The sequence below is a fragment of the Lemur catta genome, chromosome 14, assembly GCF_020740605.2.
Source record: "Lemur catta isolate mLemCat1 chromosome 14, mLemCat1.pri, whole genome shotgun sequence".
NCBI lineage: Eukaryota > Metazoa > Chordata > Mammalia > Primates > Lemuridae > Lemur > Lemur catta.
The window spans coordinates 46729564-46744160 of record NC_059141.1 but is presented as its reverse complement, the minus strand read 5'-3'; the positions used below and the strand labels follow the sequence as shown (position 1 = coordinate 46744160).

Genomic DNA, 14597 nt, shown 5'->3' with positions numbered 1-14597 from the left:
CTGTATTATCATACTTTGGTGATTCTCATTATTAATTAGCAGTCACAGAATATTCACCTTATGATTGCTGTGGTTTAAAGTTAATTTTAAAGCATAGTTTATCATGCAGTTATGTCTTTGTTTCCAAACACAATTTTTTTCCTCACTGCCACAAACAGCAGGGCAGTTTAAAAAGTTTATCTGTCAAGAAAGAGTAGTAACTGAAGTTAACGCACTAGAATTTCAAATGCATGAACACATCCCCACATACTGGTCAAGGGCCACATTACATGTGATTTTTCAAGTTTATGCCTGTTTGCATGTTGTTGGAATTCTTGTCATTAGAAGATGGAAAACAAACACAAACAAATCACATAGTTATAAAAACAGAGCATTTAAAAATGTTTCTGGCATTGATGATACAAACATACTGAGAAGGAAACAAGCCAGAATGTAAATTTGGAGTTGGAAAGGAGGTTGGGATAACTGTGAGGGTGAAAGTTGAGAAGGATTCCTATAATAAATACCTAGAATTATTATTCTTTATGTGTACATTACATGGCATATTCTATAACATACAATATTGTCAGTAAAATTGTTTCATTTGCATCTATTAGAAAGAAGGGCCACATTTTCCTCTCTGCTGTTTCATTTATGTAGCAGTAGAGTTATTTCTTCCACCTCAGTCGTTTCCAGGACAGGTCCATACCCACTTAGGACAACAGAAAAAGGACTTTCTTTGCTTTCTTTTTTCTTTCCCCTCCCTCCCTCCCTCTCTCCCTCCCTCCCTTCCTTCCTTCCTTCCTCCCTCCCTCCCTCCCTCCTTTTCTTTTTCTTTTTCTTTCTCCCTCTCTCTCTCTCTCTCTCTCTTTTCTTTTCTTTCCTTTCCTTTCCTTCCTTTCTTTCTCTCTCTCTTTCCCTCTCTCTGTCTCTCCCTCCCTTCTTCTCTTCCTTTCTTTTATGACAGGGTCTTGCTCAGTCACCCAGCCTCAAACTTCTGGGCTCAAGCCAACCTCCTGCCTCAGCCTCCCAAAGTGCTGGGACTACAGGTGTGCACCACCGCACCTAGCTTTGAAAAAGGACTTTCTATAATGCAACTCAGAATAAAGAAAGAAACTTCTGTGGGATGAATTTTGTCCTCCACTACCCTTGGGATTCATATGCTGAACTTCTAACCCCCCGTACCTCAGAACGTGACTGTATTTGGAGATAGGTCCTTTAAAGAAGTAAAGTAAAATGTCATATGGTGAGCACTAGTCCAACACAACTTTATAGGAAGAGGAGTGTAGGACACAGAGAACACACAGACCAAGGGAAGACCATGAGAACACACAGTAAGGAGGTGGCCATCTACAAGTCAAGGAGAGGGGTCTCAGAAGAAACCAAATCCACTGGCACCTTGATGTTAGACCTGTGGCCTCCAGAACTATAAGAAAGTAAGTTTCTGTTATTCAAGCCACCAGTTTGTGGTATTTTGTTATAGCAGCCCTAGCAGACTAATACAGAAACACACTCTCAATTTTTCAAATTTAAGGTCAAAACAGAACATTTGATTTTTCCTAGTGAAAACCTGTCCTCTTTCCACTTCCCTCAACAGCCATTCTCATTTTTGTAAATGTCATGACTATTTACCCAGTTGCTCAAGTCAGAAAACTACCAGTGACTCAGCATTCCTCATGTTTTCTAATGCCCTACAAACCACCTATCACAATCCTGTTAATCCTATTCCCAAAGTATGTTTTAAATCTACCACTTCACTTCATCTCTACCACCACTACCTTAGTCCCCACTGTTATCATCTTTCATTTGGACCATTGCAAAAGCTTCCTAAGTAATCTATTTTCCTCCATTTTCTCTCCTAACCCAGCAATCCTGTCCAGTTCAGTAGCAAAAGTAGTCTTTTTCTTAGCACATATGATCCCTACCCCTCTCTCCTGGCTTAAAAGTCTTGAGTAGTAAGTGCTTGGAATAAAACTAAACTCCTTAATGTCTTCTATTTGATCTAGCCTCTGCCTGTCTCTAAATATATCTGGTATCCCTGTGCTTCATCTATACTAATTTTCCTTCAGTTCCTGGAAAATGTCAAATTCTTTCCTGCTTCAAGGGCTTTACTTTGCTCCCTCCACCTAGAATGTTTCAGGGCTTGATCCTTCTCCTCCTTTGTTTTCAGTTTTAATTGCAGCTCTTCCGTCAAGGCCTTCACTAACCATCCTATTTCAAGGATTCACTCTTCTCCATCTCTACCCCTTGTTTGTATTTATTACAACTTGAAATACTTTATTATGCCTCCCTACTTGTTTTTGTCTATCTCTCTACTAGAATTGGGTGGGCAGCACAGAGTAGGTGCTCAGTAAAGACTTGTTGAATAAATCTGGTAAAAGATTTGACTGCCTGGTGCATGTTTCAGGCTGAAGCCATAATGCTAGGCCAACGACCAAGGAGAAGAGATGAAGCCTTTTAAGACAGAGGATAAAAAGAGGGGATCTCTCCAGATGGAGGGACTCACTGAGGAACCAAACAAGGCATGGCCATACAACTGCTTGATTGAAAGGCCCTAACTTGGAAAGCAGTTGCCCACTCAAAGTAGAATCTATTATTTGGTTACAACTGGTGACAAATTCTTTTAGACAGTAACATTCTGTCCTTTCAAAACTTACCAAAAATGATTACATTTGCCATACATCCTTATTATTATATTAATAGAACTTTCTTCACTATACTGTAATTGTTGGTTTTTGTGTCTCATTGATTAGAGTTCCTTGAAGTCAAGAACCTTTTTATTGCCCAGAACCTAACAGAGTTCCTGGTCCCACGTAAGTGCTCCACAAATACTTGCTGATTCATGTGGTCTTGCTTAATATCCTTGAAGCCAGAGGTTTATTTGGACTATGTCCACAGTCTCTAATATTCAATTAGAAGAAAGCAAGAAAGAAGTGTAAAATGTGAAAGGATAGTGAAAAGGTGAATGGGAAAACAGACTTTATGGTAGGAAGAACTGTGATGTCAATGAGAGGAAAATGAACATGGTAGAACAACATGTACTTAACAAATGTCCAGAATTCCAGGCTAATAGGATTATCCACAGGCAGCCGGTAGATAGATAATGTTGGTTTTTTGCTCCTCTGAAAAAGTTTTAAAATACATGTTATCCCATAGGTTACCAGGAGTAATCCATAAAGTAGTTGCAAGTCACATGAAGGTTACAGAAAATTAGGATAAAGGAAGAACAGTTACGACTTCTTGATAAAGGATTGCAGTGGATTGAACAGTGTCTCCCAAAAATTCATGTCTATCTGGAACTTCAGTATCTGACCTTATTTCTAAATACAGTCATAAGCCAAATACAGTCATTCCATTCAAGAATGGACTGTATGTTTGTTGGTGGTCCCATAAGATAATACAGTATTTTTACTGTACCTTTTCTATGTTTAGATATGTTTAGATACACAAATATTTACCACTGTGTTACAACTGCCTACAGTAGTCAGTACAGTAACACACTGCACAGGTTTGTAGCCTAGAAGGAATAGGTTACGCCACATAGCCTAGGTTTGTAATGGGCTATATCGTCCAGGTTTGCATAAGTACACTCCACGGTGTTTGCACAATGACGAAATCACCTAACAATGCATTTCTTGGTATGTATTCCCAATTGTTAAGCAATTCCTGACTGTAATGTCTTTGCAAATGTAATCAAATTATGGCTCTAGAGATGTAATTATGTGTGGATATAGATTAGATGGGCTGGATATAGATCCAATGGCTGGTGTTTTCATAAAAGAAAGGAGAGGGAGATCACATAAACAAAGAGAAGGAGGCCACTCGAAGACAGCGGTTCAGGCTGGAGTTATGCTGCCTCAAGCCAAAGAACACCAGGAGCCACCAAAAGCTAGAAGCAAGAAAGAATTCTTCCTAAAATCTTTGGAGAAAGTGTGATACTACTGACACCTTAATTTTGAACTTCTGGCCTCCAGAACTGTGAGAAAATAAATTTCCATTGTTTTAAGCCACCTAATTTGTGGTAATTTATTACAACAGCCCCGGAAAATTAAATACAAACATCAGAAGAAAATTGAGAGATAATCCTTTCAGTGACACAGATGAACTCAAATTGGCATTCCAAGACACATTGCCCTAAAATGTTTGCCATCTCCAAAAGCAATGTTTACCAAAATAGAAACTTCTAATTCACTTAAAAGAGCCAAATAATTCAGTATATAACTCATAAAATGAGATCCTCCTGGCACTCAATATTTTAAAAATTTCATAGAAGAATTACTATCTTGACTTAATATATAAACATACATAGTTTGCAAAAAAGGAAGACTTGATTAGAGTTGTGTATTTAGTTTTAGATTATATGAATAATTGTAATTACGCATCTCTATACTTTCAAGGTTTTCTATTTTGGAAGCAAGTAAGATTTTTCTTATCTGCAACTTTGAAAACCATAAGATTAATACTATTTATAGAAATTTGGAAAATAGAGAAGAGAAAAAAATTGCTCCAAATTCTAACACTCTCACATAACAATTTCTAGTATTTTGTTACATTTCTTTTCCATCCTTTTTAAACATGGCTACAAGTAGGACACATACAATTTTGTATCCTGCTTTAAAAAAAAAAAACTTTACTATTGTGTCATGGACATTTTACAGTCTTCCAAGTCATAATTTTACCAGCCACATATCAATACCCATTTCCTCATTGTTAGAACTTAGGTTGCTTTGGAAATAACACTACAATAAAAATCTTGTTCATACTTTTATTTGCCTGCCTTCTTGTTTTTATCTATCCTAGAATTGGGAGGGTGTCACATAGTAGGTGTCCAATAAAGATTTGTTGAATGTATCTTGTATTTCTTTAGGACAGAATCCAGAAGTAATATAATACAGATAAATAGTTTAGTGTAATGTCTCACAATAAATATTGCTATTATTATTAACTATTATTAAGTAAAATTTACTGGCTCAAAATATATCACCAAATTTATCAAAAGATCATGATAGGCTGGGCGCAGCGGCTTACACCTCTAATCCTGGTACTTTGGGAGGCTGAAGTAGGAGGATTGCTTGAGGTCAGTTGTTTGAGACCAGCCTGAGCAAGAGCAAGACCTCGTCTCTACAAAAAATAGACAAATTAGCCAGACATGGTGGCACACACCTGTAGCCCCAGCAATTCAGGAGGCTGAAGCAGGAGGATTGCTTAGGTCCAACAGTTTGAGGCTGCAGTGAGCTATGATCATGCCATAGCACTCTAGTCCAGGAGACAGAGTGGAAAAAAAAGAAGTTAAGATAATTTATAATGCTGTCAGCACCATTAATTAATTAATTCAATAAATATGTTCTGAGCACAAGCTATGGGTCGGGAACTGTTGAAGATACTGTGGGAGAGAACATGGAACAAAAAAGGCAAAATTCCTGCCTTTATGGGATTTTCATTCTAATGGAGGAGACAAAGTTATATATCTATTTATGTAATATATAAATAGATTGTATACAATTGCATATCTATTTTCTTATTTTTATATATTATATAATAAACATTATATGTTTATATATAATAAAATGTCAGGTTGTGATAATGGATATGAAGAAAAATAAAGCAGGATAAGATGATAGGGAATGAGGGGCTGGGTTTTTGGATAGGGTGGTTAGGGAAGACTGGAGAGGTGACATAAGTAGAGACCCGAATGGCAGAAATGAGGTGAGATCCAGCAGGAGCAGTATAGCTGGATGGAAGGGAGCAAGGAGAAGAGTGGGACAAGAATGAATACTTCTTTTAGCGGTCTCTCGACAGTCTGAGCATTATTTTCTTGAATAAAAACAGGTAAAAAATACTTTACTTTTGTTCTAAACTAAAACTATTTTATTTCTGGTGATAAGGACTGCTTTCCCAAATGTTCTCTTACTAGTAGTCCAGGAGAAATTATACTAGTAATAGTAAAAGTTAACACTTAAGAAACTCTTGCCATGAACAAGGTCCTGCATATATATTTTTTTTACTTTACTAAGTCCTTGCAACAACCCAGTGATATATAGATTATTAGCATAATTATAAAAATTATGGCTGAGATGTAATATTCTACAAAACAGACCATTAGTAAATGTCTGTGTGTTCTGGTGGATAGAAGGACAGAGGTCTGAGGTGAGCTGTAGGCTTAGGCTCTGAACCCAGATAAACCAGCACCAGAGGCCATACTCACCAATCTCATGCTGCTTTTATACAGCACATTTACATTATGCTAACAATCTTGTGATCCTATACTTGTTTCACCTAAAAGATAACCACAGCCTATTTTATAAGATCTTACACAACAGTTTCACAGACTTAGGAGGTTAAAAGGAACATCCAGAAATGTCCATTCCACTTTCTGTAAGCAAGAGCTATCTTTAAAAATATTCCAGACAGACATGCATACATGCGGCAGAGACGGCTGTCCACCAATTCATGCTCTCCCTTCCATAGTAGAAAGTATTAATAGTACTTGGGAACTCAGAGACTATGTTTCCAGCACCCTTGTTTCTAGGTGTGTGGTTCTTGCTAATGTTATCTTGTAAATGCAGTGACAAATGGTATTTCACAGACAAGGGTTTTAAGAAACTCCCCTTGCCTCCATCTCCCCAAGGCCCTGGAACTCAGTTTCTACTCATTAGGAATAATCGCTTGGTCTGTTAGAAAGGTAAAAAATACACTTTTATTATGTTAAGCCACTCAAATTTTAATGTTTACTTGTTGTAGCAGCATGTGCATATCTTAAAGATCCTGAATTTCATAACTTTCCTTTTAATGATACATTCTGAGGCAACAAGTCCTTAAGGTTAAAAGACAAGCAAAAGCCCTACAAGAGCAATGAAGCTGTCAAAATAAGAATAAAGTATGTTTGTAGGCATTCCTACCATTTATAATGTTGAAATTATGCTTTCTTTGCTTAAACATCTTGTCATTTTTACACTTATTTCTTTTTACACTTATAACATACTATTGCAGGTTGAATTTGGTCTCCCAAAAAGGTATGTTAAAGTCCTAACCCCCAGTACTGTGACTGTGACCTTATGTGGAAATAAATTCTTTGCAGATGTAATCATGTTAAGATACGGTCATAATGGATGAGGGTGGGTCTTAATCCAATGAGTGGTGTCCTTATAACAGGAACATTTAGAGACAGCCACACAGGGAAAACACCAGGTGAAGGTGATGGCAAAAATTAGAGTGATGCTACTATAAGGAGTGCCGGCAACCTCCAGAACCTAGGAGAGGCTTGGAAAAGATTCTCTCTCTGAGACCCCCAAGAGGGAATTGACCCTGCTGCGTCCTCAGTTTCGGACTTTTGGCCTTCAGAACTGTGAGACAATAAATTTCTTTTGTTTTAAGCCACCCAATTTGTGGTAATTTGTTACAACTCTAATACACACACTTAAACATATTCTAGCACAAGTACTTCTTAATCTGAAATATATTTTTCAGTTGGAGACAAAGAAACGTGGCCTATTGTGAAATTCCTTCTAGGTTCTCAACATTCACTCCAAAGTCACAGGTTCTACCAACGTCTAAAATTTCAAAAATGCGTTATTCCACGTTCTCCTGCATATTTAGAGATCATGTTAACACTGGCCTAGGAAACAGACTTTGTTTTTACGAAGCAGAGACTGCAGCCATATGCATTACTTAATTGTCTCTGATGGAACGAGGTGCTGCAATTTAAGCTTATCTTCCAGGGGAGTGCAGAAAGTGAAGGGAGCCAATACTTCATCAGGAATCTAAACTGGGGTTGACATTTACCGCAAGTAGCTTCAGCCATTGCTATTAATATAGCTCACATCCTCAGATTAGCTTCAGTTGAAGCTAAAGGATAAAAGTATTCACCTGTCTTTATATCCATATTTGTGAATTTCACCTGCTACTTCAAAATCTCCTTAGGAGAAGGGAGAGTAAAATATTAAAAAAGCTAAAACCCATGAACAGAAATACAACCAATAAAAAGTTTTTTTCTTCATTAAAAGGCCCTGGGCACGCCAAGGCGTTGTTAAAAACACGTTAACACTTTCTTCGCTTGTCTTCGCAAACTCCAACTTCTGTAGTTGGCGTTTCCCTCTTAAAGCAACGCAAAGCAGCACACTGCGCAAGCGCTGGGGGTCGATGTGCCCTGGGAGGATTCTGGCGCAGGCGCGCGGGCCGGGAAGTGGGCGGGCTCCCGCGCGTGCTCCGCGGTTCACTTCCGGCTACCCCCTCCCCCCTCCCTCACGTAGCCACCTCCCTCTCTCCCTTCTCCTCCCCAGTCTCTTCCCCAACTCTCCCCACCCCTCGCGCTCTCCGCCCCGCTCGCCTCCCGTGCTTATCCTCCCGCTTCATCCGGGTCGCTGACGGCTGTCTCTGCACTGGACAGCGGTGGCGGCTGCTTTCCTCTGAGGAACCCGGTAAAGTTTCACAGGGGCCGGGAGGGGAGCAGCGGAGCAGCGGCACAGACGCCGGAGAAGCCCTGGAGATCGCCGCCACTAGCTGAAGGAGGAGGGTCCCAGGAGTTGAAGACCCGTTTCAGCAGCCGTGCTGCCTCACTCTCTGGGGAGGGGCCGCCCCCTGTCGCCTTGGGCTTCCCCTGCCCTGAGAGGCCGGGTGAGTCGTTGCCCCCGGAGGCTTCGGGGGCGTGCGATGGCGTTAGGGAAGGGGGCAGGCTTGGTTGGGCGGATACAGGCCAGCCTGGCGCAGGGCGCTTTCTCAGCGTTTCCTGGGGGTGAGGGGCGGGGGGCGAGGCTAGGGTCCTCTCTGGTCCGGGAGCTGGAATGTCGCACCTCCCTGGGGAAGAGCCTCCCTCCGGTTGAGGCCGTGGGGTGCCAAGCCTGGTCTGCCGGCCTCTGCGGCTGCTGCCAGCGGGCGGCTGCCGTAGTTGTCTGCTTGGCCGCGAGGTTGGGTGTGTGCAGATGGTTTCTCTTCCCCGGTCCCACTGAGCTGATCTGGGTGCATGTTCAGGGAAAGACGGGACTAAGCTGCTTCTCATCCCCTACCTGTTGCTGGCGAGAGGACGCTTTCTGACTTTTTTAAAGAAAAGAATGGTTAAACCTCGAGCGTGGAAATACTGGGTGTTTTCCTGTCCTCTTCTAATTAAAGAAAAAAAAATGTATATATGGGAGACAATGCAGAACTCTCGGGAACTATCGAGTTCTGATGCCCCAAAAGAATGAAATCAAACCTGTTAATGGATGGGTTGTGGAATGGGTTTGGGCACTTACTGGCCTAAACATAGGAAAATTCGGTTTTGAAACTTCGCAGGTTCTATGTAAGGAGTGTGAGTGACTACTACAAGAATAAGGCTGACTCCCTGTAATAGTTATTTGGTAACGCGATGTGTTAAAAAATCTATGTAGGTTTAGAAGAGGTGGACTCTGATTGTTATTTTTGTCTTTTTTAACAAGCGAAGAAATAGTGTACTGGAAAGTTCTACAGATTTCGCCATCAAACTACTGGTGTCCCAGCCCCCATTCCTATTCTTGAAAAATCAGCAGTGCTGGGATTATTTGCAAATTTTTTTTTCATCTTCAAATAATTGCCTCAGAGGTATATAGATTGCCCAGGAGAGATGTTTTTAGTCACAGTTACCACTTGTAATAGAAAATGTTGAATTTTGGGGAGAGTCTTACTATTTAAACTGCACATTTTTTCTGTATTATAATTACACACATTGATTTAATTAGTAGTGAGGTTGTAATATTAATGTTTTGATTTGTAAAATAGGATCTATGGAGGTGATTGTTTTTCTGTTTTTTTTAATGTTTACTGGTTTATTATAATAGAAAGGATATTACAAAGGCTATAGTGGAGGTGATGTTTTAAGATTATGGCTGGATAAGAGAATCCTAATTTTCTCTTTGGCCTATTAGTATGAATAATTGGAAGAGTAATTTAAATTCTAGGATATTTTTAAAAATTTCCATTATTGGTTTTATTTCTGTTACAGATAAGAACTTCAATTTTCTGTTGATGTGGAGGTAGGTATTAGAAGGTTTAATTATATTAGGATTTGAGGGAGATTGCAAGGTTATATTTCTGCAGTTAGCTATATTTTTCACTGTGTATACTTGATTTTTTGGGCGATAGAAAGGTGTCTTGTTTCTTATTCCCGTAAAAAGTTTTTCCCGCAAAAAGTAAAAAAAATCTGATTAATTTCATCAAGATACTTATTATTTCCATTAGTTCAGTTTGCCACAAGATAGCAAAAAGTCAAAGATGATTAATGTTTTAAATTTTGCAGAGCATCACAGTGATGTTTTTCCAAACATTTCTGTATGATGAATTAAAAAAATACAACTGATTCGTTTTTGAAACAGAATGATATGTAGCATGTTATAAAATACATTTAATGTTTACTATGTAGCAGTTATTGTAGCCTAGCACTTGGAAGAGTAATTATACATCCTTTTTCCTTTGAAGTCATATTAACTTTTTTCTGTTTCCTCAGACATAGGGTACCTCCAACTTTCCAGTGTTTCAGAAGATTTTTTATTGAAACTGGAAGACCAAAATAATAAGCATGTTGTGCTGGGGAAATGCATCCTTTGGACAGCTAGGTTTGGGTGGAATTGATGAAGAAATTGTACTAGAGCCCAGAAAAAGTGACTTTTTTATACATAAAAAGGTCCGAGATGTAGGATGTGGACTCAGACATACTGTATTTGTTTTGGATGACGGAACAGTGTACACATGTGGATGTAATGATCTAGGACAGCTAGGTCATGAAAAATCCAGAAAGAAACCGGGTAAGTCGAAAATGTTTTTATTTGTTATTTCTAATAATTATATCATTTTCAGTTTGAAGTATCATATAATTTCTCTAGTCCTAAGTGTATATTCTTTATCAAAGTTTAAAAGCAAAGTAGGTGTTAAATATATCCTTTACATTTGCATGTTTCTAAGAACTTTATTTTGTGTGTTTTTTTGTTTGTTTGTTCTGCTATTATAAACCCTTATTTTGTGGCTATGTAAAACAATAGGAAAAAACAGCCTGCAGTGTATAGACCTTCTTTGGTGGACAGTATAAAGGTATAGAGTATATTGTTTGTAGGTTCTCTTTAATAAATTCTGTTCAGCCATCTTGAACAGATTTTAAATGCATGATTTACTCGGTGTTTTCCATATGTCTTTTTACTTTGACTTACTTGCCTAAACTATATCTTAATTCTTTTATTTATCCCTCTATCATAGTATTTTAAATATATAATTTTATTTGGTTTAGTTAGAAATATGTTTTATTCCCCTAATCTCCTACTTTCTACTAGTAGCACTAGCAATTAAATTCAGATTTTGTGAGTATGAGGTATTCTGATTTTGCGGTAGCCATACAAGCAAAATTTAAAATAATCTGTAGGGTAATGAGAATTTTGAGGAATTTGATCACATTTCATGTTCTGTTTTCCTGGTATTTTAAAATCAGACATTACCACATTTAGGAATGTCATTGTTATGTGAGTTTTGTTTTCAATTGTGGTAACTCAAAGTTAATAATTTAAGATGGCAAATTCAGGTGAGACTGCACCTATACTGACTTACGGTTTGTTTCAATTTTAACAATAATGGCACTTAAATATTTTCTGTGGCAGTTATTTTTCTTTATCAGTTCATTTAAGTGGTTTCTATTGTTAGTCTACTTTTGAGAGATTAATGTAGATATAAAATATTCAGGCATTAAATTAAGACATGTTTCATCTTTCATACCATTTCACTGCCATGCCAAACCTCACTTTTGTAACTTGCAAATGCTGTATAGTTTTCATTCTTTCTTTGTGGTTAGGGTCTTAATCTCCTTTCTTTTACCTTAATTGACAGGTTTAATTACTGCAGAACTCAAGGTAAATGGCAGCTTTCTTGTACTCTACCTCACTGAAAATATTTTATAGATTCTTACCAGATTTTCATAATCTCAGGTGTTGAGGTGGTCATATTGGTAGAAATGAATGGTAATTTACTGATAAGCATTTAATTGTTATCTCTGCTTTAGAGGCAGATGGACCCTTTGATATGTTTGCTTAGCTTAGAGTACTGCATCAGGTTGAGATTTTCATGGTTTTGGGGCCGCTGCTAATTGTTGTACTTAACATGCCCCATAGAAATAACTGAGCATCTCTATTGCTTTAGTAATTTTTGAAAGACTGTGGGACAAGTAGAGAGTAAAAAGCCAGCACATAGGAATTATCAATATAGTTGCTGAAGTTTACTAAGGTTTAAAATTTTTAAATGTTATTAAATACCTGTTCAGTGTCCAGGACAAAAGTAGACACTGTGTAATAGTGTAATGATTATAGTGCCTGGAACAGCTTCTAATTCTATAGGTGAGAGTCTAAGAAACCTAGCTAGACAGGATAGGTTTCTTCGTGGTCATGTTGACATTGTGATGATTGCATTGTGACATCTGTATCACCCTATTGATTCATCCTGGAAGCATTATTTGGTAATATAAAGTTGAGAGGGTGGATTTCCCTAACTTATGATACCTCTTTAGGATTGCCACAGTGTTGTCCAGGATACACCACAGTCTGTGGAAGAGAAAAATGACAGGCATGAATGTTGTCTTTGACAAATTTAGAGCCTGGGTTGGGAGTTAAGATGTACATAAGTGAAACAACTGCAGAGAATTGAAATTTGACATGATGTGCCTTTGAGCCTAGGGAATTGAAATGATGGGAAATGTCATTTCGGGATAGAATTAAAATAAGATTTCTGGGAGAAAAATGAAGGCTTAAGTTTAATTCTATTGGTTATCTCACAAACAGCCAGAAAATAAGTTTGGTGCTAGAATTGCTTAGTTTTATAGAAGGGAGGGTCCTGATACTGAGAAAAGCTTTTTATTATCAGAAGTACTGGTTTGATGCCATATTGACGTGACCCTAGGTTTCAGAGGTAGGAGAAAGCAGAAGTTTAAAGAGAGATAGTTGCTCAGATAGGGACTTCATCTTTTAACCTCAGTCTTAAGATGCTTGAGTGGTAAATTTTAATCATATTTTTAACTAAAATTATTTCTATTTGGAATAATTTCTTAATGATTTAAATGTGCCCCTTCCCTAACCCTTTTTTAAATTTGTGAGTTCGAGGATTGGATTAGAAGGCAAGGAGTTGCTGAATCTTATTTAATTGGTTTTAAAGTCTTCTGGTAATTGAGTGAGTTGGTTGTATTTCTAGGATGGTGTAATAAACATAGTTTATTTCATCAGAGCTTTAAAGATGTGTCAGAAAGAAAACAGGCAGAAAGGAGGGAACTAAGAATTGTTTCTTTATATACATTGGCTTTATAAACATAATAAATATTCTATAACTAATAAGGAATGAAAGAGAAAGAGGTGGTCTTATTAGGGATAAGTTACTCTTGAGAGTCATGATAACCTACTGGAGGACTTGGCCTTAAGGTGTAGCAAATAGATTTAAACCTGTGGCCTATTCGAAGAGGATTTCTGTTCTGGACATTTTAGAAACCACAATGGTTTAACTGATTTCGTTTATTATATTAATACCAAGAGTGCAGATTATGTTCATGTTTATCTCTGTTTTCTTGTATATGTATGCTCTTTGCTGTCATTACTAGCTCTTTCTGAATTATTTCCAGAAGTGGAGACATGAATGCCTAATTTCACTTTCATGTATTTTTTCTTCCTAAGAACTTTCTATATACATTTTTAAACTAGTGTCTCAATTTGTTAATTCATATCTAACAAGTAAATATATTTAATCTTCAGCATACTAGACCAGTCCATTTAAATCAATTGTTAGTTTTATTTTTATATTTTCTAATTCACTTCTAAAGATTTTAAGATAGCCTATAGGAAGTGTACTTTTCTTAAAAAGATCCTTTACTCACTGTATATGTAATCATAGGTATAATTTGATGACCATGGTCCTAAATATATGTTTCCACATCTGTTTCCATTTGTTTCATGTTAGAAACAGCACTAAACAGTTTTATGACCATAATTTGTAAATAATGTGGAGTTCTGTTAAAAAGAACTGTTAAGTAGCTTTTTGTGGTTTACAAAATTCTTTCAAATGCAGTATCTCATTTAATCCTCATAACAATTTTGTGTGGTAGCTAGATCAGGTGTTACTATCCCTATTTTACACATGAAGAAACTGAAGTTAAAAGAGATTTAAGAGACTAACAGGGTCACTAGGTTAGCAAATGTTAAGAGACCACTCTAAATCCTGTGGTTTTTATCTTTATCCCACAAAGCTTTTCCCTTGCCATATTTAGAAGGTAGAGGAATATTTGTTCACCTAGGAGGAAACTAGTTTCTATCAGTATTTTATTATAATGTAATTCTAAGAATTAAAAAAATCTTTAAAAATTATTATTTTATAACTAAGATTATACAATGAAGACACCATGTTTTAGTATCCTTCTCCTTTGTGCATCAACTCAAAGAAATCATTTTAAGAACTGTATAAGAAGATCGAGAGTTCTGTTTTCAAGACATAATATCATGCCAAACTAACTAAAAAATTCAAATATGTATAGTGTATTCTTGAATGGAAGACTGACTTGATTAGCAAAGCCAGTAACAGGGTAAAAATTTTAATAGTATGATTAAATTTATTGTAGTTTATGTTCAGCTGTTTTACAGAAAATATAAAGATGATGA

General features: G+C 37.3%; 1 protein-coding gene across 5 annotated transcripts in view; it reads left to right on the top strand.

Annotated features, from left to right (window-relative positions):
- Positions 1 to 8236: 8236 nt before the first annotated feature.
- HERC4 (HECT and RLD domain containing E3 ubiquitin protein ligase 4) overlaps positions 8237 to 14597 on the top strand; it is a 110864-nt gene continuing 104503 nt past the window's right edge. For 3 of the 5 annotated variants that reach the window (XM_045569248.1, XM_045569251.1, XM_045569247.1), the window contains exons 1-3: positions 8238 to 8592; positions 9932 to 9962; positions 10433 to 10730. In XM_045569248.1, coding sequence (XP_045425204.1) covers positions 10707 to 10730 — 24 coding nt within the window. In that variant the 5' untranslated portion in view covers positions 8238 to 8592; positions 9932 to 9962; positions 10433 to 10706. Of the gene's footprint in view, positions 8593 to 9931; positions 9963 to 10432; positions 10731 to 14597 lie in introns of all 5 variants that reach the window. The other 2 variants (XM_045569245.1, XM_045569246.1) reach the window with 2 other exon arrangements.